This window comes from Anneissia japonica, unplaced genomic scaffold, assembly GCF_011630105.1.
Source record: "Anneissia japonica isolate Jap-2015-1 unplaced genomic scaffold, ASM1163010v1 scaffold1356_len1145284_cov175, whole genome shotgun sequence".
Lineage (NCBI taxonomy): Eukaryota > Metazoa > Echinodermata > Crinoidea > Comatulida > Comatulidae > Anneissia > Anneissia japonica.
In genome coordinates this window covers 975,746-1,003,644 of record NW_022706987.1, presented here as the reverse complement: position 1 = coordinate 1,003,644, position 27,899 = coordinate 975,746, and the positions used below count along the sequence as shown (strand labels likewise).

Below are 27,899 nucleotides of genomic sequence, written 5' to 3'. Positions count from 1 at the left end.
GGCTCGCATAACTCGCTGGCTCGCAATGTGACTCGCGCATTGGCTCGCATGACTCGCTGGCTCGGACTTTGGCACTACTCAACCGTTTTCTTCATTGAAATTTGGGGTATTTTACCTTCTTGCCCAATGTACAAACATAAGATCAACAAAAATAATGCATGGTGGCCTAGTACCTGTCTCTTATACACATCTAGATGTGTATAAGAGACAGTATATATATAGATATATATATAGTTGCATTTTGTATTAAAATGCAAAAACATGTGATCATCATAACAGTTTTTTTAAGGAAGTGCATCTGTTGCGGGCATTGCCCTTAAGCTGGTACTTTACTTATTAAAAGTTTGAAGATACGTAAAATGCAGACGTGACAATAAGCAAATATTGCATCCAACAGTAAATCTACGTACATTCAATTTCTAGAAAAATCATGCCATTAGCGTCATGTGCAGTACTGTAGTATTAATGCAATAATAGATACTTATAGTGTAAGGTAAGGAATACCAATTAACATCTTAATACATGTGTGTATTAGGATCGATATTGAAAATCTCAAAGGTTAAAATATGACTTCGCTTGTAAAAAAAAAAAAATGCCTATCACTTTGACAAAATCTTTGACATTTTGCACTTGGACACTTAAACAGCTTTGCTTAAAAATCATTAGGTTGGATTATGTTAGATTGCATTAACAAGTGGTTCTAGTTGTTTAAATCCTAATCCTTTTAGGATTTGTGAATAGACTTCTTTTAATTCCCAAGATGTGATGCCATTCAAAGTAGATTTTTGAAGCCACTTGCATTTGGCTTGATTAATTGATCCTTTAAAATGTCTTAATTTGAGCAGACAATTACCTAGGAAGCTTTAAACAGTTTTTAAGCATTGACTTCTTGAACATCATTGGAATTATATGATGATTACCCTTATGGTCGCTCACCTCTCTTCATCAGATATTGGTGCCATAAAATTTACATACATTAACTACTACTGCTTCTTAATTAAGTCAATCAATACTGTATTGACTTGTAGTAAATTTGAACAACGACAGGTACAACAGCCAGTGGAAAAATAAAGCTAACACTAACATAAAACTGAAATAGTAAGAATTGTTACCAAACTAAACATCATTATTTATACATCTTTACATAAATTATACAAATTATTTTATATTTATTTACATTATTATTTATTTCTTATAAAAATTATTTATTATATTGTTTATATTGTTATTTTTATTGATTTAATCATTGTTAGTACTAGTTGGAGTGGTATTGTTATTATGCTACTGTTATTGATATTATTTTATCTAATAATCATTATCGTTATATATAATACTATTTTAACTTTATATTATATTAAATTTTATAGCGCCTTGATTTCCTCGTTATTTTTATGCATTAGAATATTTCTCTCACGTACACCTAGTGCTGATGTATAACTTTTTATGTGAACTTAAAAGAAATATAAATCATGCCACAGCTGGCTTCCAAGTAGTTCTTTCACAAGCAACTCATCCATCCATTTAAATCTAGAGGGAATATACATTAACCATTTTTTTAAATAGAAAAATCACATTATGCAGCATCTATCATCATGACCAACTCACATTTTTATTCCCAGCTGTTAAAACTTCTTTTATTTATTCAATTTTGGTAACATTCCAAGAAATATTACAAGGGAGATTTCAAATTCCCAAAGGAATGGATCAAGAACAGCAACACATCAAATCTTTTCAAAGCAAATTTATATTGTCTAGGACATTACATGGAAAAAATGAATGCACATAAAATTAACATTAGCACGTATTTGTTAAAGATAAAATGACATACCGTAATAATGCACCCAAAAGTTTAAAAAGGTAGTTTCAGAGGAGCGAGAGTACACCATGAAATCTCCATTGATACAAACAGAAATTATATTTAACAAATATGTAACTTCTGCATTCAAAGCCAGACTGTCAATCATACACCAAACAAATTAATTATTTTAAAACTGCATTGTATGAATGAATAAATGTAAACAGGAAATACTAGAATTGAGTATGAATTGTTGACAAAAATATACAGCTGTCATTTATGTAATCATTTTATTTATTTATGGCTTGCAATAAAGTCAGTATTCAGGTGCCATAAAAAATATTCTCTTGTGACTGAGACAAATGATTTTAATAAATGAAAAAAATAGAGAGAAAATTATAACGGTTACTGATTTATATTCAATTTGTTTATTCTGGTATATAAATTACACATTGACATTTTTTATTTTTTTATTTTTTATTTCGAACATATTTATACAGGATAAGACATATCAGGCGATTCTTAAAACCTGTTTTTCATATTACAAATTTTATTGCAGACACAAAATGAATTTTGTGTCTGATAAGACATAGCCACATTTTTTATGAATAAACAAAATACTAAAATATCTTTCTAAATTATTTTTTCATATACATATATTTTTCATATGGTCCTGTTAAACTTTAAAATTACCATACCTAAACTAAACATATTTGTGCAGTGTTATATAAATATTTGTATACACCAATAAACAAATCTAACAATAATAATAATAATAATAATAATAATAATTTAATAATAATAATAATAATAATCCACCAAACATGACGCTCATTGATACGTGGACATATCTTGTTATGTAACTTCCTACATCCCTAATTGCAAACAGAAACATTTGATATTAAATTTATATTGTTTGTTCAAAGAAATAATACATGTTATATTATTGTGTTGTTCAATGTGCTTGATCCAGTGATCCAGTGTAAAGCGCATAGAGGTTAGTCTACAATATGCGCTATATAAGTCGACTATTATTATTAATATTATTATTATTGTGTAAAAGGAATACAGAGGTTTCTGAACTTTCGTCATAATAATAACTTCACTAGACTTGGCTTAACATTGAAATCATAAAAACCTAATTATCCTAGACCTTCCAAACACTCTTCTAATGTACTTAAGATCGAGACATTAATAAAAATATGGTGAGAATCATTATATACCTAAATCATTAAAACCAAATAAATACTCTAGATACCTACCTATCCTTTTCCCATTAAAAAAACATTTGCTCTTCATGGTGAAAGCCATCTGCTTTCAAATCATTCTGCTATATATTTTCTGTGCCATTTATCAATTTAGTTTCCTGAAGATAAACATTTCGTTTTGACCTAGAAAACTTGAAAGCTAAAAATGCAATATTTGAATTACATACTTTGTATATTTATAGTTATTACATTTCAATTGAATTAGAATGAGAGAATGTGTTTTTCTTCACCAATTACCAGTTGCTGCATAAGTGGTATCATTTCTATTAGTCGCTTATTTGCATAAGTTCTTAAATCGACAGGCAATAAATAATAGGATTTTCATAGTAAAACTTCTGTAATCCAGTGAAAACTGCTTTGTTTAATCTGCTTCAAAAGAAAGTTGATATGAGTATTTCACACTGTGTATTGAATTTTTTAACGTTTTCTTTTATCAGTCAGCAAACCGTAAAACCTTGAATTAAAGCCTTAGGCTTCTTTTCGAGACTACTTTTGCAAAGTAAAGAGGGGAGGCTTCTTTTCAAAACGAATGCTGTAAATTTTGTGAAGTTGTACAATTAATCAATAAATAAGGTCAATGTAACATCAATTTGTATTATGGAGTGTATTTAACTGGCATTAAATCACTTAAACTAATGTATAAACCAAGCTTGTTTTTAATTTTTTTTTGTTTTCTAAAATTCACACACAGTGTATGTACTGTACTATCTCGAAAAGAAGCCTATGCTATCTTGAAAAGAAGACCATGGGCTTCTTTTTCATTTTGAGATGGGCTTCATATCGAGATCTCATTGGGCTTCAATTCAAGGTTTTACGGTATTTTTGAAAGTTAATAACTAAGGCCAAAACATATATCTTTGTGCTTCCCAAGCCCAACCTACCAGATTTCTCGAAAATCTAGTTCTAATTTTTATTAGATTATAGTTTTTGGCCAATATATTATTTTTTTTTACCAAGAAGCAGCCAACAATATTTGCATGATTAGGCAACTTTTCAGTCTTTAATTAATGCATTTTATATCTTAACCATGGAGTCAGGTCCATGTCCTGGGGACTGGGGGTAGGATGCAATGATGCCCCCCTCCCAACTCGAAAAGTCCACATTTTTACGGTAAGAGAGTATATAATAAATATGAAATTAGTTATTTTCTGTATTATAAAAATTCAAAAGGAATCTTTATGTACAGGTACATTTTGACCAGTTAAATCTATAGAAGCGCTCTATAATACAAAAGCTGTGATCCAACCGGCTCTTCCCCTTGATCCCCAGACCCTAGTTGGTCCCTTTTTGCCCATCCATGCCAGTCCTGGCTACAGCCCTTTAGTTGAACCATAGAATTAAACCTCGGACCTCCAGGCTATAGGACCTGTTTCTACTGGAAGGAAATAATCGATTAAAAATCGCTTTTTCGAAAAATCGCTTTTATTCTCGCAGTAGAAACAGGACCAGTTTGAAAAAAGCGATTAAAAAAAAATTGGTTAAAAACACGCAATGGATAGCGTGTTTGAACGGCAAATAACAGATTTTGGATGTGCACCTTTTAGCTGCAACACAAAAAAATGGACTATCAGGTGAAATGTGACCTCCAGGTCAATCACTGCAAAGACTAGATCGTATTAGGCGCGAACTTTCAAAAAAATTTGTCCTTGTTTATGTCCTAGGCCTACAAGCTGAAAATGTCAACAAACATGTGGAGCGACGAATTCGTTTTTAAATTATTTTGGGGGGGGGGGTATATTAGGCCTAGGCCTCTCCGCTCTTTTGGGCCTACCATTGTCCTTGTTTGGTCACTCGTTCATTGTGCCAATGAGCACAGCCGAAAACATTGCCTTCTCGCCCCACACGGTATCTTACTCCACATCATGACAGGAATGAGAAAGATACTATCCTATACAGTTAGGAAAACAATGTGTTGTATAAACAAAATGGTAATTTCCGTCACGGAAACCGATTTTCGAAAAATCAAAAATGCAGTTGCAACGCGAGCATGCTGTCTGGTACTCATTAAAAAAGCGGTTTAAAAAAATCGATTATTTTGTGTTTATCATTATCATTAGAAACACACCCATATTCAGAAAAGAAATTTTCGAATTTGGCCGAAGCAATTATTTACGTCAATTTTCAGCTATTTTTTTTTTTTCAGGAACTGATTTTTAACATTTTACCACATTGTTTAAACAAGCCCAGTCCAAACTATCATATTTTATTGACAAAAAAGATGTGACATACCTAAATATGGTCATGATGACATCACATTGTGACCATATATAGACACATCATGACTATATATGAGCATAACAGTTTTTTGTCAAATAAAGTTTGATATGATGGACAGAGCTTTACAAATTTAGTTGGCAATAGTTTTAAGTTGTTGCTAGGTTATCATCATGTTTTGTTATGATCTGACCATCTTTACCTGACTAAAAACCATTAGTTTAGGCTTTTCCCAGATGGATAATAAATGGGAATTACCTTTGCTAATATATCGTCATACTTTCCACAGGGACTTGATTTCACACTCCAGGATTCTTGTTTAACCTTTGCAACCAAGATCATTTTAATGAATAGTACTTTTTTTTCATAGTTACTGCAAATTAGTTGAAGGCACTCTGAAAGATAAAGTGGTTCAAATGTCAATTGTGCTTGCCGAGAATATAATTGATAACACTCCCATGATGTCATTTCCTATTGTAAACTTGTAACCATCCAGAGAGGTTTAATAATATGTAGTTATGTATGATATATATATATATATATATTATGTACATAAAAATATATTATATATAAACTATATACATAAAGAAACCTTCAAACACACAAAAATTGACACTAGATGTGGAAATGTATAAAAATGTAAAATGTTCTGAAACAAAGAACTTTTTTTATTATACTTTTTTGTCATCTTTTTTTTCCCAGTCACAAGACAAAGCTAACATCATATTTTGTTCATTTTAGGCCCATCTGCAATACTTATTATATGTCAGTGCATTGCATATATTGTACAAGGGACCCCAGATGATCCGGAGTAAGTATATATCATCACTCTACTTATTTTGATCTTCTACCGCAAAATTTAGTTTCTCCAATTTTACAACTAAAAATATCATATTATCATATATTATTATAATATCGTAATTGCTGGAATGTTTTGTCTTTCTTTAAAAACTTTCAGTTATATTGCTAAAAATTAAAATTTAGTTATATGACTTTCTTTGTTTGTGCATTTAGCTAAATCATTTACTTTTAAATAGAAAACTGTAGTACAGTGTGTATATTTTTTACATTGACCCTTAAATTGACTGGTAATCAGTTTAAAGGTATTTTTGTAGTAGAAGGTGTGCAAATTACCTTAGTGGAAACGTAATTAGTCAGATCTGTGTTTATTTGGAAGCGGTAAATTATTTGGTGCTTTGAAATTACTTATTAAATGTTTTATTAAAATTTTTGATTTTTTTTTGTGGATTTTTTGGTGGAACTAAGCAACTTTAATTATCATTCCAAAAAAAAAAAAAAAATCTTAGTAGATTTAGCACTTAATAGACATAGTTCTATTTTCTATTTAGCACCTTAGTAGTATTTTGGTAGATTTTTTTGTGTTTTTAAATAGTTAAAAAGACACTACAGAAAATGTATTATGAATTTGTGAATACATTCATGTCTATTAAGCATCTATTATAAAGTGTAGAACACCTATTAAGCAACAATTCCTTAGCTCATTGATCTACTATGATAAACTGCTTATAATAGACAGTACCGTACTCGCGCGAATAAGCGCCCGGGCGCTTAAAATATTTTTTGCACTTTTTGAGGGGCGCTTATTCAAACGGGGCGCTTATACGAACGGGGGCGCTTATGGAAATAGATGAAAATCGAGGGGTTCTTATGAGAACTTATTAAATCCAAGAGGCACATTTTGAATGAAAAACGATTAAATAAGGACATCAGGAAACCGCAAATTACGAATGGTGCTGTGGCGGAAAAGATAATCGTCCAGAGAGCTGGCTTGTCATGACAAGAATGTTGTGAGCACAGTATTACATAACAGCAGAATAGCAGATGAAATTAGTGGTGTTGGTTAGCTTGTTCGCCATCGGTCGATTGAGAATAACAGGATGGCCACGCCTGAAATCATGCCAACATCCACAGTCCCAGGATTGATTGGGTTATTGAGGGGCGTTTATTCAAATTAGAAGGGGGCGCTTATTCAAACGGGGCGCTTAAGGAAATTTTCTCGTAATGAGGGGCGCTTATTCGATAGGGGTGCTTATTCAAACGGGGCGCTTACGGTACCTACTTACCAGCTGGCTGTAAACTGTAGTCAAGAAGTTGACATAAGAACTTTATGAAAATCCTTACTATAGTAGACGATCTAAGAAAATTAATTCAATTAGTGTGCGCAACAAGAGCTAAATCTACTTATGTCTAGTAAGTTGTTTTGCTGTGTTACAGTACTCATTCTTTAAGCTACCTTCCGTTTGTGGATGATAATACAACTCAACTTGACAACTCATACTACAGGTAAGTTTGATTATTAGCTGTTGTTTGTAAAAAACAAATATTGTCCTTTACCGTTTATGTATATATATGTGTGTATGTGTACATGTATATGTATGTATATATATTGAGTCCTTAGTGAGTGTAATGTCAGTTTGTTATGCCGTATAGTAGAGGACCTGACTAAGATTTGTATGCACTTCATTTAGGAGAGAATTTCTCAACTGTTATAGACTAATATGAACCCTAGGAATAAAATTAAAATTGTATATTTAAATAATATAGTAATAGGCATAGCCGAGGTCTAGCCTAGGCTAGACCTACACTAGTGACTATATATGTGAGTGTATAAAATTATGAAGAATATGAAACGCAAATTGTGAAAGAATAAAGGAAGAATAGGAAAGAGATTTGGAGCGGCTGAAATATTTTCCGAAAATATACAATAGTAGTCAATATGCTATTATTGCATTATGTTTTTGTAAACCATTTTGGGCACTAATCGTCAGAGGTCTCGGTGCCACAGCCTACTATTTTTCATAATTCGAAATCGATTAGTGCCCAAAATTGTTCACAAAAACGTAATGCATCTTGAGGATATTTCCCGCACATTTAAAATCGTAATGGTTCTGGGTTTGGTCTACAGGAGTTATTGTTATTGTATTGTTATGGTATTGCAGCTGCAAATTGGCCTACAGGGTCAAAGGTCAGGAACGTAGTTTGTGCAATTTCTGAGTGAATTACCGTGAATCAGAACTTGAATATGTGTAGTTTGAGACCAAAACCAACTTTTTACAGTCAGTAGTCGTGAGGATATGGAAAAATTTGTAAATAGGGTCAAAGGTCAAATATGGCATTTCCTGTCATTTCTTAAGCAAATGTCACATTAAATCAAACGGAAATATGCATGGTCTGAACAATTAAAAAAGAAAGGAACTCGCTACGACTAGCGGTTCTCAGCACATGGGAACCCTATTTTTTCACTCCTAATTTGCATATTCAAGCTAATTCGTATATAAACGGAAAATGTGACGGAGACGTAATTTTAGGAATTTAATCCTCTTGTCATGTGTGCTCATTTAGAACAAAAACCCCTTCATTTGCTATTTTCTTATACCGTCTAGCTTAATTTCAAAATATCCCCTACCCTATAAAAAAGGGGGCGTGGTCATTTTCGGGCTGTTCGTCCCAGAGAGAGATTTTGGCACACATCCTATTTTATTCCTAGGGTTTATATTAGTCTATAACAGTTGAGAAATTCTCTCCTAAATGAAGTGCATACAAATCAGTCAGGTCCTAGACTAGTATGTACTTTTTTTAAAATGTCATTTTATTGTTTCGATTGTCCATGTTTCTCCGTACTGGAGGTTTTATGAATAAATTGAATTGAATTGAATAATAACAATATTTAATTTTACCTATTTGAATTTGTGTGTTGTTGAATTTGTGTAATGAACTGCAAACTAGAGCAGTCACTCTATAGCGTGCATACCTCCACCTTGTTCCTGAACACTGAACAATATGCATGCAATGTATGATGGGCTATTCCATTATTTTCCACTTTGTTTCTAAATACCTAACAATACGCAGGCTGTGTATGGTGATAAGCAATTCCATTATTTTCTTTTATGCTTTAGGGTAAAAGTTTTCATTGACCTTGTCCTTTGACCTTTCCTTTGACATTTGACACAGTGGTGGCGCTGTCGGGGAAGACGATAAATCTTGTCGGAGAACAAATAAATTTTAAAAAAAATATTTACATGTTATAATTGTTTAGCCACCATATTGTTTGTGTTAACTTTTCATCACAATAACAACAACAACAATAACAATAATAATAATAATAATAATAATAATAATAATTCAATGAGAATAATGGAAGCTGATTTCAACATTAGAAAGCATAACCTACATGAAGTCATATTATAGTAACTCAATGCCTATCAAATAAGTAAAAAAATTATGCATTAATTCATCAAATATCCGTGGCTTCGCCCCCTGGACCCCCACCAGCGGCACTGTGCGGCCCCCAGCCAAGTAAGACTTGATTCGCTCCACTAGCCTCCCCCACCCTCGGGGACTTTAGCCCCTCCTTCGGGCAGGTCCTTTAACCAGCTTTAATCATCACTTACAGTACATTATTATGTACTATTCCACTACATTTTATGATAATCCATTCCTTAGTTTTTGTGTAATCTTGCTAGCAGACTGACAGACAGTACATTAGAGAATGCATAACCTCCATTGGCAGAGGTAAGGAGAAGTCTGATATGAAAAAAGAGTATAATGTGGTGTACTTTCAAGTAAGAGAATATATGTGCACCCCTTCAGCTACAACTGAAAGTTCAGCACATTGTATTGTTTACATTATTGTGTAGTCAACTAAAGATAAGTTGCGATCAATTCTTTGTAAACTTCATTCATTTTTAGCATGTTCTTATGTATTTCAGTTATAGTTATGGGTCAGCGGACAATTCAGCTGAACCACCAGAGTAAGTTTACTAAAATTCCAGAATATTTTTATTTTATTTATTATTTCATTAAATTTGCCAGTAACATGCACAAATTTCATAACAAAAATAAAAAAAACTTTTCATACATGTTTTAATTGTAAATTCTAGTTGACCTATTTAATCCACACTTGACAATGATTTAGTTCACATTTGTCATGTTTCTGTCTTGGGTTTTTATGTGCTTGATTCTTGCTGTTTTTGTATTGTAGACAAATAAATGAGACAAATAATTGAAATGAAAAATGAGTGGCAGATCCATGGATTCAAAATAGAGGGGGCCCAGGGAGGGACCCTATGAGGCTTTCATTTGCGTGGTAGGATGTAGAATGTAACGTCACTAAGAAGTCATTTGCACATGCAAGAATGTAAAGTTCTCATCGCCACATGGATTCTAGGACGTAATTTTTACGAAATCTATGTTGTATAGAGAACTTACGACGACCATCTGTTTTAGCGTCGCAAATCAAAAGGTCTCTATTAACAGATTGAGGGTTTATACCACTTCAGCCCCTCCATTTTATGGTTATGGCACCTAGATGGCTCTGATTCCCTCTTAAGTCCCACCACTGGAAATTATCATGATGACCTCAATTCAACTACATTCACATTGCATGAACCACTTGATGTAAAAACCTTTCCCCTGATCAGAGAACCAAAGAGTTCCTGTTTTATTACTGGTGCTACTACAGTACTACTCTCATGCCCTAGCCAGTAGCAATTGCTATTCACTGTACTTGCAAATGTAGGTTTTTTTTTCCCTTTCATTATAAAACAAAGTAATATGGCAATACATTAAATATTATGTATAAAGGTTTTGTCCTACAAATAACTGTAATATGCCCATGGATGTGATGTGACATCTTCATGCCATATGTGGGTAAATGAAATAAATTTAACAAAAAATAGTATGTACATTGGACAGAGCTTAATATTTTTCTTATAGCTGTTGGAATAGGGATAAGACGCCTTGGCAGCAATATGTCTTTATGATTGTACCAATGTTGTTATTATTGGCAGTAAGTATTAAATAACTTTCTACATTTATATTTAATACTTTATAAAAGCAACCCAAATTGTGATTAATTGGCAATAAATGTTATATATTAGCAGGACTTGTATAATGTCATAAGGTTCACTTATCCATCTCAGAGTGTTGCAGGGAAGTAATCCCCTCCCCCCTCCATTCCAAAAGGCAAGCATAGACCCCTGGTTGTTTGACGTACACAACAAGGTCTTCAGACTAAATATATTAATTTGCTAATCCAAACAATGCTATTGTAAATGCCTATTGTGGTCTTAAAGAAAAAATTGGACTAACTATTAAAAGCTATAAAATCTCTCCCCATCAGAGGGATTTTATTCCGGGAAGCTGACTGAGTTGGTATAAAGTATTCAAGAACAAGTTACAAATGCCAAGATTTTCAAAAACGAAGTTAATCACTGTCAATAAGATTCTAAGAACAGAAATTATATTATAACTAATTGGAATTGTTCAAAAGTAGACAAAAACAAATGGTAACAATTGCAAGTACTGTAACACATTTCCAATTTCTTGCATTTCTTAGTTACGCATTTTCAATGGGACCAGGATTTGAAATTTTTTTTTAAATGTTTAAATAAATTTTTAAATATTAAAGTATATTATGTTTTTATTGAATGTTGAAGCATTTCTTTGATTTTATGACACTTGTCATTGTTTTATTATAACATTTATTTATATAAACATATATATTTTTATTTACTATAATACAGTATTTTTTTTAATTATTTTTGTTTTCAGGTGAATGTGTTCTTCTTGACAATGATTTTGAAAGTTCTACTTCCAAAGATAAAAACAAGTGGACAAAATAATATCAGGAATCATTTGTAAGTAAACATTATTTGTTTCAAATATATTTGTAATATTAATATGCAATCCTTGATACGGTATTTTGAAGTAAATTATGTATTGCAGAACATAATAACAACAATCAAAGGAGTAGCACAATAGATTGATGGTTGAAGAATATGAATATATTATAAGTAAATAAAATTTTGTTTGATTTCTTCTGTTTGAGTCTTGATCTACCCGATCTTGTTCTGATTATGTCACAAAGTAATGAATGAGAAGGATTTTCTATTTAAGCTTGGTTGACACAAGCACACTTCAAACGCACACGCGAGAGACTAAATGCAACCAAAAGCCACGGATGTTCCATTATTGTCTAATTCCCCTGACTAAGAAAAGAAAGTTCAGCTGCATGAGACTGACATATCATGTCAAGCGCCAAACATAGAATCACCTTAGGCTTAGTAATAGAACCTGCCTTTCCACTATTGGTTAGTATTATTAGCTAGGCCCAAGAGGCCTCAGGCAGTTATCAGGGGCTCAGGTCTTCTTTACTCTTGCTTGATGATGCAGGGTCGGTCTCCTCTATCAATCTCTTAATTTCCTACCCTTTTTTCTTAGCATCATCAATTGCATGTGCTTTACCAATACTGATTTCGACATTACGATTAATGATATTTTATCATGCTGTAATGACGCACTATTTCCTTGCAATCTGCTCTAAAATTTAAAATAGATAATAATATTATAAACTCAAAAACTGTTTATAATCAAATCATTAAAATTTCAATAAGAACTATTTGTTATTGTGGTAATAATATTATTAGGTATGTTTTTTTTCTGATAAGAGATTTTCTTCTTTTTTTTTTTCTTTGAAGGAAAATGTTGAAATCTGCGGTTGTTTTGGTTGTTCTTCTTGGAACCGTTTACATAGTCTTCCTGATAGAGCCACAAATCAAAAATGTGACGCCGCTGGCTAAATACGTAATGAGTGTAATTAATACAACACTTCAAGTCACGCAGGGACTGGCCGTTGCAATCCTTTACGTGTTCATGAACTCGGATGTACAGACTAAAGTAAGCACTGAAGCAAGGAGATTTTCAGACAGACGTTTGTCGTCCATCAAGGGCCTTTCTATGAGACAAAACGGGAGCACTTCTGTAAGAAGGATATAACAATATATGTTGCCTCATACACCCTTCATTTCACTGGCTTTATTGAGGTGCTATGTATAGCTTAGCTTGACATTTTCTTTGCTTCCCTACTAACTGTACAGTATATAGTTTTTGTACAAGGCTGTAACGCTGCTTTTGTATTGTTCAACTTAAAATACATAGAGGAGTCATTAGCCAATGGCAAAGGTGGTAGCATGCATATTAATCATTACCCTTGCTTTACCCATACTATATTTCCATTTGCTTGAATGCTTTTTATCACCTGAATTCCTATGATGTTTTGTATAGAAATACTAGAGTACTAGTTGGAGATTAGAAGTTGCTAATCTGTCATTGTTTGCACAACAGTGTCACTGTGCCAATATTCTGGATCCCATCAAATGTCATCCATTACGCTTCTTGTTTAGAAGGAAAATGCAAGGAAATCTGGTGCACCCAAATTTGGAAATTAGACATTTTAAATGTATACCACAGACACTTGTGTACTTTAATAATCTTAATAGCCGTGCATTAGGAACAATACTCTTGTAAAAAAATATTCTACGGTTTTTAGCACTCTAGTATTTTTAATAGCTCATTGATTATCATTATATAAAGGGGAGCATCGCTAAGTTATTGCAAATGGTGCTAGCTGGGAACACAATGCAAATAATCCAATTTATTTTTCATCATCTATTAATGCAATAATCTCATGCTATTAGTTAATTATATTATACTACCCTCTAAGACCAAAACAAAATTGTTGTGTGGCTTAGGTAGAGACATTTTAATCTTGGGGATCAGTCAGTAAGGATTTTTTTTAGGTGAAGGCCTAATTTTATGTGAACCATGACCCCATGCATATTGCTTGCGGAGGAAAAAATGGCAACCACAGATCTATAATTCATTGTCAAGATGTACTAACTAAGCTTGAAAAGTGGCATTTCACACATCATGCAAGTAATATGGGCTCTTTCTTGGTAAAACATATTTAAATATTAAAATGTATTTAAATATCTTAAAATTCAATTGTAGAATTTTTAGTTTTTTGGTCGGTTGGAGTTTGCGCAACAGAAACTTTTAGACCTTTTCAAGAAATACTAATTTCTAAATGTTATTTCTTTCTTAGAATAAAATTTTGGATTTCACATGCTTTTAACTAAACAAAAACTATTTGTTGGAATTTGCATGGTTATCTTTCAAATCAAGCAATTCAGAACTGACTTTTTCTGTATTTTAATGACGAGAGGGACATATATTTTATTTTTTAAAAACTATTACGCTTGCAATTATTACTGCGCAAAAAACATAGAGTAGCAATAAGCATCTTATAAACTTTTATTTGCATGCCATTATGTAAGTCAGTGTAATTATATTTTTGCTAATGAACGCTACGGTGATATAATTTCAGAAGTTCACAGGAGAAATTTTAGTTTTAGAAGTGTAGAAAATACAATATTTTTAAGCTTACGTTACTTGCATGAGTTAATTTTAGAAATCGAAGTAATAAACACAGAAAGTTATGTCCATTTCATTGGTGTTTTCCCATGCATGTTTATTCAAAAATATATTTTGGAATTTTTTGTAGATATAAAATATCATTGCAATTTGTGCTTTGGCCCCCAAACCGTATGAGATTGTGTTCCCCATCCCTTCATCCTTCAAGATTCATTGAAAAACTGTAAATTCCTGAATACAGATACAGCCACAAAAGAACCTCTAACTATAGTTGGATTTTTATCATTGAAAAGTTGATACATGTACATAACTTTCTATTATAACATTTTCTCTTTGATTGGTGATAAACAATGATTATAAAGACATTTAGATCAAGGAAAAAACATTTATTATTAGATAAGCTAATATATGCCTTTAAAAAAATTGCGTCCGTATTTAACGGATTTAGTTCATTTTTTAGTACTACTAATGCTACATTTGTTGCAGTATTTAAAAAATACAAAATTTGACAAAGAATATTTTTTATATATTTTTCTTTAGAGCAAATTCATTAACAAAAGGCTTTGGTTCATTGAAATCCACATGTAGAGGAATTTATGGTACATTGTCTCACTAAAGAGCAACTACATTGTTATATCCATTTTTACAATACTTATAGCACAAAAAGCCCTTGACGACATTCATCTTTACTTGTGAATCAATATTATTTGATGGGCCTCTCTAGAGAGTCAATCAATTAACACCTGGCCAATAAGAACATCGCCAGGAAATGCGCACCTGCCCTATAAACACACGTGTTTACGTACGTTTATGCTGTTGGCCTGGCTTGCCGGAATGGTCCATTGTAATTCAGGGCGTATGTACTAATGAATTACATGAAAAATTCTGATTTCACCATTTACATTTCCGAAAAATTGTTACCGGTATGTAGCATTATATTGTTATGGTGATGTTATACAAGAGTTTGACGCTCATTCGCACCAGCAATTGTTCTGTGTTGTTGGATTTGCAATTGAGTTGTGTCCTTTAGATGTCAAAGTGAAATGTTGATGATGATGATACCAATATATCAAAAAATGTTGATGATAAATGTTGTGATGATGATGGTGATGGTTTTTTATTTATTGTTTGATTGTAATAATATATGGTTAATTTGTTCATTTTGGGGTTTTTTGGTCAAAATTATTATCATTTCTTTACTTCATCATGTATTTTCACTCATTCATCATCTTGCACAATGACTTTCGGACATATTTTTTCTATTAATATTATTTTAATATGTGTAAGGTTTTGGGTAAGAATGAAGGCGTGTCAGTGACAGTAGCACTCTGGAATGACCCAGTGAAAGATGTGGATATCAGGGATTCTGAACTTGGTTTTTTAAGGGTATTGATGCTATATTCCTTTCTGATTAATTATTTAAAATTATTGTAGAATTTTACGAGACAAAAGCCATTGCCTAATAGGAGTCTGACCTATTGCTGTCTGAATGTTTGAAGTACTACATAAGGTTTACAGGAGTTCAAATTTAATAGACCCCAGCGCATTAGAACTACAGTATGTGAATTTTCAACATTTGATTCGAGAATGAATGTTAAACCACTAAAGTATGAAGTTTTTTTTTTTAGTAGTACCACTTCAGTCTGCGTGACTTAAACCGTAGCCAGACGTCCTACAGTCCTTGTACATCACCCAATAATTACCGTATCATTTTTCCTTCAGTTCTCAACACATCGCTAACTCAAGATTCACCAATATTGTAGGCATAATAGTTATAGGATGTTATAGAAATAATAATACCCATTTTCTATAATGAAGACTGGATGAAAGATAGAGCAACGAACGTTATACATAATATTTCCTATATTAAACCGATACGAACATTGTTCTTTTTTTAACTTCAAACAGATCAAACAGATTTTTCGATTATGCGGAATACGTAACAATTGGGCGTACGTCCACGCAAATCAGGTATAGATGTAAACCCGGTGTAAGTGGAGACTGGAGCAGTCTTTATTCATGTTTACCTCTGTAGAAATTCGTTACATTATTTAAAAGTTGTTGCAAAATCATATCGGATGAAACACACTCTCTCTATTAGCATAATACAGTCTACACACGTTTTGTGTACTCTATGACCTACCATTGGTACTTATAGTATTTAAAAGTAAAGCATTCTTCAATCCGTCTTCATTAACAATTGTAATATATAATCTCTTTCGCTCTATCTAGTCCTGGATAAACCAATTCTTTATCAAGTTCTTCCCCTTGCTTGCTGTAACTTTGGTGTAGTCACTTTTGAGTTCATTGACACAAGTTCACTGTTCTAAAAAAAAATCTGTCGCATGCTGCTGATCATATACTGCTTCCTAAAATAAACTTGAAAATTCAAAAAAACATGAATTGCCTAATCTGTATATTCCAATAGGTTACTAGTGAGAAAATGTATCTTGCCAATTAATGAGCCAGCAGCTTGTAGACTACTTTTCTGACAAATTCTTATAGCAGAAGTCAGTAAATTATTTTTTAAACTACTTTAAGCTCACCACACGAATTTGTCGCATATGTAGGCCTATGGACTGAGCTTAAGACTTAAGGGGCTATATTGAATGAGCAATTCAAAATTTTAATTAGTTTTGAGTTTGTCCAGATTTTTTAAGCGGCAGTATATCTGTACGAATGTCGATTACGCCAATACCAGCTACAGGTCTCCTTGAACCACAAGCGACAACATAATAAGCAGGTCCTTGGTCAATGGTTTGACCCCTTATGTCCATTGTATATATATATATATATGTATATATATATATATATATATATATATAATATTTCATTTGTGTTCCACGTGTGTTCCGACAGAATAATAGAAAATAATGAAACAACTTCAGTAGTAGACTTTAAGAACACTGATTTATTATAAACTCGGATATTTCTGCCACTCTTGTGGCCTTCATCAGCGAGTTTCATTATTTTCTATATATATATATATGTATATATATATACACACACTATGGACTAGAAACATTAAATATCATTCAGTGGAGAGCCTGCGTTATGTGCGCGTCATCCTGTGACGCAATCGACGAGTTTGTATGCATGAAACGATGCCTGATTGTTACGTAGCCTTCCTTATACAATAAGCCTAAGGATTGTGTATGGTTCATGTTTGTGTCTTTGTACAGTACTGTAAATGTTCATTGGATTAAGTTGTCAGATGTTCTTGTAAAGTAGGAGAAATTTGATTATTTTGTGTTTGATTGAATCAGCAAGTCCAGGTTACCCAGGTTATATTAATAGACCGATTCCATGTAGTACAGATTATGCCTCTTCAAACGCCATAGCTGGGGACCTCTGGGTGGGGCATTCTTAATCATCTGTACAAATGTAAATATTGGGATGATAGGACGTACAGTATTTTATTTTTATCGTAATCTTCTCTAAATTCTGTGGACCACCATACATGGACATGAAATGTACCCGGGGGACCCCAAGGAGGTCCCCACCAATGGCGGCGCCAAGAGAGAGTGCCCTTTTCCAATTGGATTTGTCTACCTGAAAATTGCAAATCACCAGGTTCACAAGTTCAAAGAGATAGTAAAGAGATTTACCGTAGATCAATCAAGTAACATTATACCCCTTTGATTTACATGATGGGGGTGGTGTGGTAGGGTGACGATGACGTTGATGTTGATGTTAATTACATAATGATAAAAAAATATTAATAGAAAATAATCGCAATGCAGAAGTAACTTCATTTAAGATCAGTTTCTCCAACTATTAGCCAGTAGTTTTGCCTGTGATACTGTACCGTATGAGATCGCTTTAGTTAGTATATCAATACGTAATTAGCGAGGTGATAAACTGAATCAGTTCATACTTAGGCCTACACGTGCCCTATGTGTATTAGTTTATACTGTAAGATTCTCGTTTGTGTGAAATATAAAGTTCATTCATTATTTATTCATTTATTCGGTCAAAATCAACATACAAATCACGGAACCTCATAACATTGATACCGTACACAATTTAAAACAGATGGCGCAAAAATTGCATAAAATTGAGAACAGTTCAAACAAATGTACTTTGCATAAAAGTGTAAAAACATTGTAATAAGAAACTTTAAAAGGTTTCCAAAAATTGTATATACACCGTAAAAGACTTTGGAGTAAACAATTACCTAAAAAACAACAATTAAAAAAGCTGTATTGTTAAAAACTGGAAAAAGGGAAACAAAAAAAAACAAGTTGATTTTGACCAGGATAGCCCAAGAAAACTATTTACACAGGTTTATTTCGTTGGGGTTCTAAAAGCAAAGACAAGAAAAAAAATATTGATGAACCAAAAAAAAAAAGATTGAGTGGCCATCAAGCCTTGCTCTAATATGATACATTTGATTTCTCTAAATATACTAAAAGCTCCTCTTTTCTATCGCCACTGCCGCAGTGCCTGCAAAACTTCAGTATTTCTCCCGGCACTGCCACAGTCGAAAAGCTGCTGTTTAATTAATCAAAATGGATGTTGTTATCAATAGATGACATAAATTAATTAATTATATTAACTAATCAATAATAATAATAACAGTGCTCGGATAATACTTTAACAATGAATTTATAGTACTTTAATAGGCCTGTTTACAATAGTTTGATTTAATGAGATAATAATGAATCAGCATATTAAATCAACTTACGTTTATGTAAAACTTATTTTTCTAAAAATCTATTTTGTTAAAGTAATCTTATAAATTATGAGTTTATTTTCTATACTTTTATCCACATAATTCATGTTTTCAATGTCATACTATGGTTGAAAAATGATATATAGAATAATAATAATAATAATAATAATAATAACAGTGCTCGAATAATACTTTAATAATGAATAAATAATACTTCAATGGGCCTACTTACGATAGTTTGATTAATGAGATATTTGTTGATTAATTTATAGAAATATAATAGGTATACATCTGATAATGATAGAGCATATTAAATCAACTTACGTCTATGTAAAATATGTTTTTAAATAAAAATGTTATCTATTTCATTCTGTTCTAGAAAACAATCTTATAAATTATAAGTTTTATTGCAAATTCTATAATTTAATCCACATGATTTATATTTTTAATTAATTAAGCATTTAAACAATTCAATGGGCCTAACGCTGGATGTAAATGTAGGCCTAAGAATTGAACCCAAAACATTGCCAATGTGTTTTCTATCGCGCGAATAGGTCTACCGCGTGTTTTTTTATAGAGAAACTGCGATTGCAAATAATTTTCACACCAACTGACAAGAATCTTAATTAATGTATCTTAACATATCTTAATTAATATCTTAAAATTAATAATTAATTAATAGATTGATACAAACATTGTGAGTTGTAACTACAATGGATCCCTCCAATTGAAGACCCCTCCAATTAAAGACAATATTTCTGCGGCCCCGGTTGAATGCCTATCTTTCATTAGCTATTCCCCCGATTAAAGAATCCCTCTATTTAGAGACCAAAGACATTTGTTTTGGCAGACCCAACTGAAAATTACCTTCCAATTAAAGACCACTATAAAATAGATAGTGATATTTATGCAATTCTTTCTATAATAAATAATGATATATATGGCTTACACATAAAAATATTAGCCAATGTACTGTTTTGTGTACAGTGTTTTGTGTATATTGAATAATGATAATGTTTGTGTCAATGTTAGTAAATGGAAATACAAGTTGATATCTGGCTACTCTGAAGTGTTTAAATTAATCTAAGGACCATGTTTAGAGCCCAGGAGTCCCAAATCTCCAGCAGAGTCCCGCAGTAGGATCTTCTAGAAATTTGCTGGAAGGCCTTCCGCACTCCCACAAGAAATATTTTACTATTGTATTATCAATTGTCTCCCAGAATTCAGTGCAGTCACATTAGTTATCACCATGCACAGCAAAATATATTTAAGATGTGCAAGAAAACTCATTTAACAGATTTCCCAGATGTAGATTCTTCCAACTTGGGACCCATGTTGGGTACCAGTCTTTACTTATAGTGATTCTATTAGACACCAACTACCATGGTTTTGGCAGACAAAACTGAAAATTTTCAACTACTTAATACATAGCGATGTTAGTGCAGTTTTATTTTACAAACCACATTACAGACATCAAAACAATATACGCACCAAAAGCCGATGTTTTGTGAACAGTGCTCCATATTGAATACCAATAGAGTTAGTAGGATGTTGAAGTTTGTATTTTTTTCTAATTAAATGGATATTTGAGCACAGACTTGTGGTGTGGCAAAGAAATGGTTTATAATGAATCAGCAACAGCATACATTAATCCAGTCTAAAACACTTAGAAGAAAATTCGAAAAATGTATAATCCTTCAATAAATAGTGATTTTAATGCAGTTTTTAAAAATATATGATGATGATATGACTAGATATACAGTACATCAAAATAATACATAATATAAGATGATGTTTTGTGTATATTATATTATAGTGTTATATATTATTAGCAGGACAGTATTGTTAGTAATATTGTAATGGTGATTTGGGTAGAACTAATGAGCTCAGGACTTGATGATTGACTACGCTACGTACCAGGAAATGGTTAAGAATCAATAACAGCGTACAGTAACTTTACTATATCGTTTCTTGATTTCCCTCTAAATGGTGATACTTGAAGTCCACTTTTAGTGCCGGTCTTTATTTAGAGAGATTCTAATTAGAGACCAAAGCTGTTAAAGATCACTAAAACCCCGGTCCCGAAAGTGGTCTTTAATTGGAGGGAGACTTGTATATTAATATACAAGAATCTTACTACCATATTTTCGGGTCAGAAATTGGCATCAACAAGTGGTAATTTTTCAATCGCGATCTTCGTATTTGTCGGTTCACGGAAATAGCGGCGATAAACATATAATATAATAATTAGTTTATTAATATATATATATATATATATTAATAATACAAATTATATAATTATATATATATATAAATTATTCTTATACTATAATATGCTCAGTGCTACGCAGCATACTATGGTACATCTAGATGTGTATATTGCAATAATTAGAGAACTGTGCAAGAAAAATGGATATATATACGTTATATATTCATTTTTTTTTGTAACTGATAGTTACAAACTTTGCTTTAAATATAATATTTACCTGTAGAATAATAATAATATAATATAGAAATATAATAATACCTGTAGAAGACAATAATTGTCTTCTACAGGTATGTAATTTTGTTAATAAATTCCATGTAGACCAGAGTCTTAATTAAAATTTAATATTTCAAACTTCAATATTTTAAGAGTATAAGGATGCCACATGATTTCTAACTCCGGTACTTCAATAAACTGTAATTGATCTTAGAAAAACCCTGAAAACAACAGAAGAGTGTATCCCTCTCCTTCGGTGCCCCATTAAGCTAAACAATGCTATCAGGTGGTAGGATCTAGTTTTTGTATTTAACTTTAGTTAGATAAAATTGCAAACAATTTTGTTGATTGGGTGAATTGCATCTGGTAAACTAACACATCTTTATTTATTTACAATATACATTTATTATGTTAATTATTTTCATTATATTCATTTTTTAATTGGCATTCTAACTTTCAATTCATCTGCACATTTTGGTTTTCCCGGTTCATATTTACTTTCTGCTTGCCGTGGTTGCTGTGATTGTTTTGTGTTTTTGTTCTCGTATTTGCACAAATTATTACGTATTATTTCGTATTGTTTATTTATTTGTATTTTGTGAAGTGTTATTGTCCGCAGATCATAGTGTGTTAGAGTGATCAAAACTTGACATTTTAAACATTGAATGAGGATATTTTTTCAGGTTCGAGCCAAGTTAAATCGACGTCTGATGCATCTGAGACTAAGGAGCGATTCTAGACAACGAAGTTCTTTATATGCTAATAACAAAACACAAACTTTCTCTGTAAGTGAATCATCATCAAACGACGCAAATGGTGGAATTCATATCGCTAGAATTACAGATCTTAATTCCAACGGCGGTATTCCGAGAGATTCAGCAACAGAATGCAATGATGAACATCATAGTGATGATGTGTTTCAGGAAACGTCACTCATTCAAATAGACAATAACACGAACGGACATGCTAAGTTACTGGAGGAAAGTGGAACTGGTGAAAAACTTTCTGAAGAAGAAGAACTCAGCCAAGCACTTTTGATTGATGTTCATCTTTGAAATAAAAAAAAAAAGTATAATAACTTTGACGCCACTCAAGAGGGCAGCAAATACTTTTTGTGGAGTACGTTTCCTGAACAATTGATCTTCCACCATTATCATTTCCGTCACTATTTTATTCGAGCAAAGCTCTATCTGAACAATGAATAGGTTGATGCAACAGATGCAACATCTCTATCCGAACTTGTTTTCGTAATCGTTTCTTTAAAATAAAAAAAATCAGTCCAGTTAGAAGTAATCACCGCCTTCAGACAATGGATTAAATATTCTTTAAATAAAATGTCTTTTCATACAATTTTGTTTAAATCGTGTTTTGTTTTCTGTATCCTTTTTGTTTTGGAATGCCGAACCCACTTTTATTCGGCGCAAAATTAAATACTTTATATTACAATTTATGTATAGATTGTTCTCCCGTTAGTTGGAGTTACTCTTAGATATGTATTTCAGGGATGGCCATTTTATAAACAGAGACTGATTTAAAATTGTAAATAATATTAAATATCTTGATGCTAATAGTTACATTATTGTACAGAAAATATAAAAAGTACTTAACACACCTTTTATGAAGTATTAGTTAAGTTAATGAATAAGATTCCAATAATGTTGTTTTTCATTTTATATAAGAATGTAATGTTCAGCTTATTTTTTATTAATTAAAATCGATACTTGAAAATTAAATGCAAGAGACATAAAATGTGAATATTATGGGAAGGAAGATTTTGTGAAAGGGTATCCAATTGCTGATCGTCGCGATTTGTTAACGGCATGTTGTGTTGTATGTAAGTCCAGGTTTCGTGTAAATTGTGCGACACGACCGTTGGTGAGAAAATGATGAGGATAGTGTGATCGATTTGATGAAGTAATAGCGGTGGTGTGATCCGTCTAAGATGTAAGAGTTGGTGTGTACTAGTATTTAATGGAGAGGTTGTAAGCGGTAAGTGAATAGTGGGATGCGAGATGTGATGATGATGTACTGTATGAAAGCGTAGGAAAATTGGTGATATGATAGTGTTGTTGATACGAGATGCGATGATTAACAAATTATGTAAATTGGTGATGTGATTTATATAATAATGTTAATGATGCGATGACTATGAATGGTATTGTGGTACAAAAGTAGTCAACAGCGGTTTTTGGTGCTGGTATGGGAAGTGGTGATGTGATCAGTGGTAATGTGATGACATGGTTGTAAGTTGACCTTTTTTGTGGTGGCTTTGTAACCGATAATATTAGGCCTATTTTAGGTGGTTTAGTGATGTTAAGCCCTGCAAGCACCAGTGGTCGGAAGGGAGCACATTATGTCTTCATATATGTCCCCATAATAATTTTATGAGCATGATATATCTCCATATATGTCTCCATAATAATTTCATGAGCATAGTGTTTCGCTCCAGGCCCCGTCAGGTCTTCGCCTCTGCATCCTTAAGAACCCCGTCTGTGCCTAACCCCGGCCCCGTTTTGCCTAACCATCTGATGTCTTAGGCGGTGGTGTGACGGTGGTATGCCTTTGAGTTGATTTATTAACTCCAACGATACATTAAATGTGTTAATCGTTAATGTACAGTATATACCTGGACACATACAACAATACTTGCTTATACGTATTCAATTATATTGTTATGATAAACATATGCATAAATAATGCAAAATTGTATATATAATCAGCTATATAGGCGTGCTGTATATGATACAGATTAATACACAACCTTAAACATATCCCGCCCCATGTAATACCTGTTATAAATATTGCCCACATGCCGAAATATTTATCAACATAGGCCTATCAATTTACAACCAGCAATATTGTTTAAAAGCTGAACCAAAGCTAAACGTATTTTCTACAATTTGATAAATATTATATGTGTCTAATGCATTAAATTTTAAAATACATAATGATATAGTTCCCTAATCACCCTTTCTTTTCTGTATGTAGCAGAATAATGGCACCAATATATTGCATGCTCCTTTAATCTTCTGGATATGAATAGGAGAAATAGTGATAATCGTTAACAATAATTGTTAACGATTTTCACAATTTCTCCTAACAAACAAAATTAATTATTACTTTTGTTTTTATCCTATACGATAGAAGGTATCCAATACGTGTTGGCCTACTAATTATACACAGTTAATGTTTGCTAAATATCATCGTTTAACGATGTTCGTCTAAACCAGTAAATTTATAGTAGGCCTACCACAATTAATTATATTCGAGCTACATATCGTATCATTTCTTTATCAATCGCAACTTAATTACATAACTAATTGTGGACATGTGGATTGACACTTGAATCTGGGTTTTGTTTTGTTTTGTTTTGTTTTTTATTGATAGTAATAAATTATAAATTTCGGTGTCTTCTTTACATGTTTACCATAGATTTCGCTGTAATCGAACACAATTCATTCAGTACTGTATACTGTTAACATGACGTCATATCACCGTTCACTATCTCTTGTCATACGGTACTTTATTCTTCATTTGGATGGTCGAAATAATAATGTTGTTAAAATTTATTCTTTTTCGTCATCCATTAAAAACTACTGCGCAGGAATTAGCCAAATTTAAAAGATAAAGAGGATTTTACAAGCAAAATAATGGAATGGTATCATGCCAGCAGTTGCAAGACTACTGTACTAATACTTTATTGTTTGATAATAATGATATGCACTTTCTGTCTTCAAAATAAATTTATTAATTGCTTTCATCTGCTTAGTGATGCTTAAACAATTATAGTTGCTTGCCGATTAGTTTGGCATTTGATAGTTTATATATGTTTTCTGTCGGCGGATCGCTATCATCCGCGGCGCTCCTGTGTCATTTGTGGTGACGGAATTCCTGTCCCGACGGGGTAATTTTACTAGGCACTGAATAGGACCTTAGGAAAAATATAGAGCCAGTTGTAAAGCGTTTTGTAATGGGTCGTTGTCGAAAAGTCAATGGCGTTTGGATGATGGCGGCAGCGTCGTTTGTATAGGCTTACAGCAATGTTGTCTTCATGGCATGGTGTTCAGTCTGATGACGCTTTCACGCGTGCCGACTGTCATCTACAGTAGATGACGCTTTAACGCAACCACGTTATCTCACGAATTCCTGAATTACTTAACGTATGATTGAGCCTCTAATACCCCGTATTTCAGCACGAATTCCAACTCGATTATCAACGTGATGAACTGTTAGATTTACAAAAAAAATCATATTTTGATGAATATTATTCAATAATTCGCTGTCATTCGGTTAGTCCGACATTAACCACCAACAGGCGCGCAATTTCAGTGCTGCGAGTTATAATGTGAGATTTAATCTAAGGGTTGTTATAAGTCGAAACAGTAACGTATTAGAAACATTAAATACAAACATGGCATATAATTAAGCTGTTTGATTAATTATGTCTGTGTGTTTTAATCTGTTGAGTACGATTGTGTAATCTAAAGTCCCTTTCACATTATTTGAAAAAAAAAATGTTATGAATGTACAAGCAAATTCGTTATATTATTACTGTATCAGACTGTTTCCGCATACCGCACGATATTAAATATTGTTTAATCTTTCTGGCATTAGATTTACTTTTATTGAGAGGAGGAATCATAATTTAAAAAGACCTGTGCATATCGTGGCAAGAAGGTTTTAGTATATATAATATATTAATTATAATTTGTATATTATATTTTATTACGTAGGCTTAAGTTGATGCAAACTACATACAAACAAAGGTAGGCTATGTATAAGGACCCTTCATAGAAATAATTGTGACTTTTTAAGGTTTTATCTGGCCTGCAACAACCTTCGGGTGTATATTCAATTCAGAGAATGTATTAAAGAATCTCAATTTAGTATACTCTACCGGCCTCTAAGGTTTCGCGGACAGGCACTCACCTTGAGAGAGTTGGAAGGTTCAAAACCTCCGAAAGTACTTTTTACAAATCAAATAAAATCAAATCAACATTTATTTCTTTCACAATTATTATAACGATTAAAAAATAATTATTAACAAATATTTAAGGTATTTATATATAATATTTTAGTAAATATAAATTAAATGGAAAGAGGCATGTGCCCTGTAAGTAAAATTAATTGGAAACAAAATCCAATTAAAACTTGTGATGGGCTAGGCAATAATAAGATCTTATAGATAATAAATAAATATATAATTACGAAGAACAATAAATATAGTCCTAGACATATAAACATAAAGAGGAAGCACAATTAATTGATGTAAATCATAAATCATAAAAAACACGACTAAGTATTACATTAATTGTAATTAGAAAGGAGGTATTTTTGAAATTTCTATGAGAATAGTTTACTTGTGGGGGACAATGTTATATTGTTAGGAAGATTGTTAAATAATTTGGTACCGCTATAACGGATATTATAACGGATATAATACCTGCTGATAGGGAACATTTCATCGAAGGGCTATTGCTTGATAAGATGATAACATAAATTCATTATTTGAACACTATCATTATCTATCTTTATTATGTTCTACCAATTGTCAACCAAAAAAAAAAATTCAATTGTAGGCCTATGAAAGAAAGCATAAGAGTTAGATTTGCGCCATTTTTAATGTACCGGTACGTAGTGTGTGGTATGAAGTTTGCACAGTAAAAATTCGTTTACTTTTTCAAATAAATTGCCCGTTAGCCAGTCATATTTTATTAAAGAACATGAAAAAGTTTATTTAATTTCCTTCAGCATGACATTTTTTTTTATAATGAACTATAATAAAATATTACTGGTCATATATATTACTAATTGTCCGTAGTTTCTTGTTGTTGATGATAAACGTGATGAGGTCTATGGCCGAAAGTATTCATTGGCACTGCCATGTGTGGCTGATTTATGATTTTTATTATTATTACACATAATGGATTGTTTTTGGCATACATATGGCTATGTCGTTTTTATTAATATTTTGTATTGTTATATAACTCAAATGTATACAGTTTTTAAAAAAAATTGTGTCGATATTCAATTCGTGTGTGTTTCAGTTCACAGTGCCCTTTTACCCAAGAGATCTTTGGTTATTTATTCATAGTTCACGCATTCATTTTAGTGTTTTCCGATACTAAGATGATTGCGGCACACATCTTAGGTAAGGTTGCCCAGACAGTTTAGTAAAATGGAAATGCATGTTTGTGATTTGTTCGAATAAAACAAATATTTTAAATACAA

General features: G+C 32.2%; 2 protein-coding genes across 2 annotated transcripts in view; both read left to right on the top strand.

Annotated features, from left to right (window-relative positions):
• Window positions 1–10,291, top strand: part of LOC117106277 (diuretic hormone receptor-like) — a 25,775-nt gene extending 15,484 nt beyond the window's left edge. Inside the window, exons 7-8 of the mRNA XM_033247636.1 lie at window positions 9,762–9,860; window positions 10,280–10,291. Coding sequence (XP_033103527.1) covers window positions 9,762–9,860; window positions 10,280–10,291 — 111 coding nt within the window. The remainder of the gene's footprint in view (window positions 1–9,761; window positions 9,861–10,279) is intronic.
• LOC117106252 (vasoactive intestinal polypeptide receptor 2-like) lies at window positions 6,001–27,899 on the top strand. Its single transcript, XM_033247610.1, has 7 exons — window positions 6,001–6,088; window positions 7,513–7,581; window positions 10,008–10,049; window positions 11,014–11,086; window positions 11,851–11,936; window positions 12,777–13,059; window positions 22,352–27,899. Exons 4-7 carry the CDS (start codon window positions 11,057–11,059, stop codon window positions 22,721–22,723), a joined length of 771 nt encoding a protein of 256 aa, XP_033103501.1. The 5' UTR covers window positions 6,001–6,088; window positions 7,513–7,581; window positions 10,008–10,049; window positions 11,014–11,056; the 3' UTR covers window positions 22,724–27,899.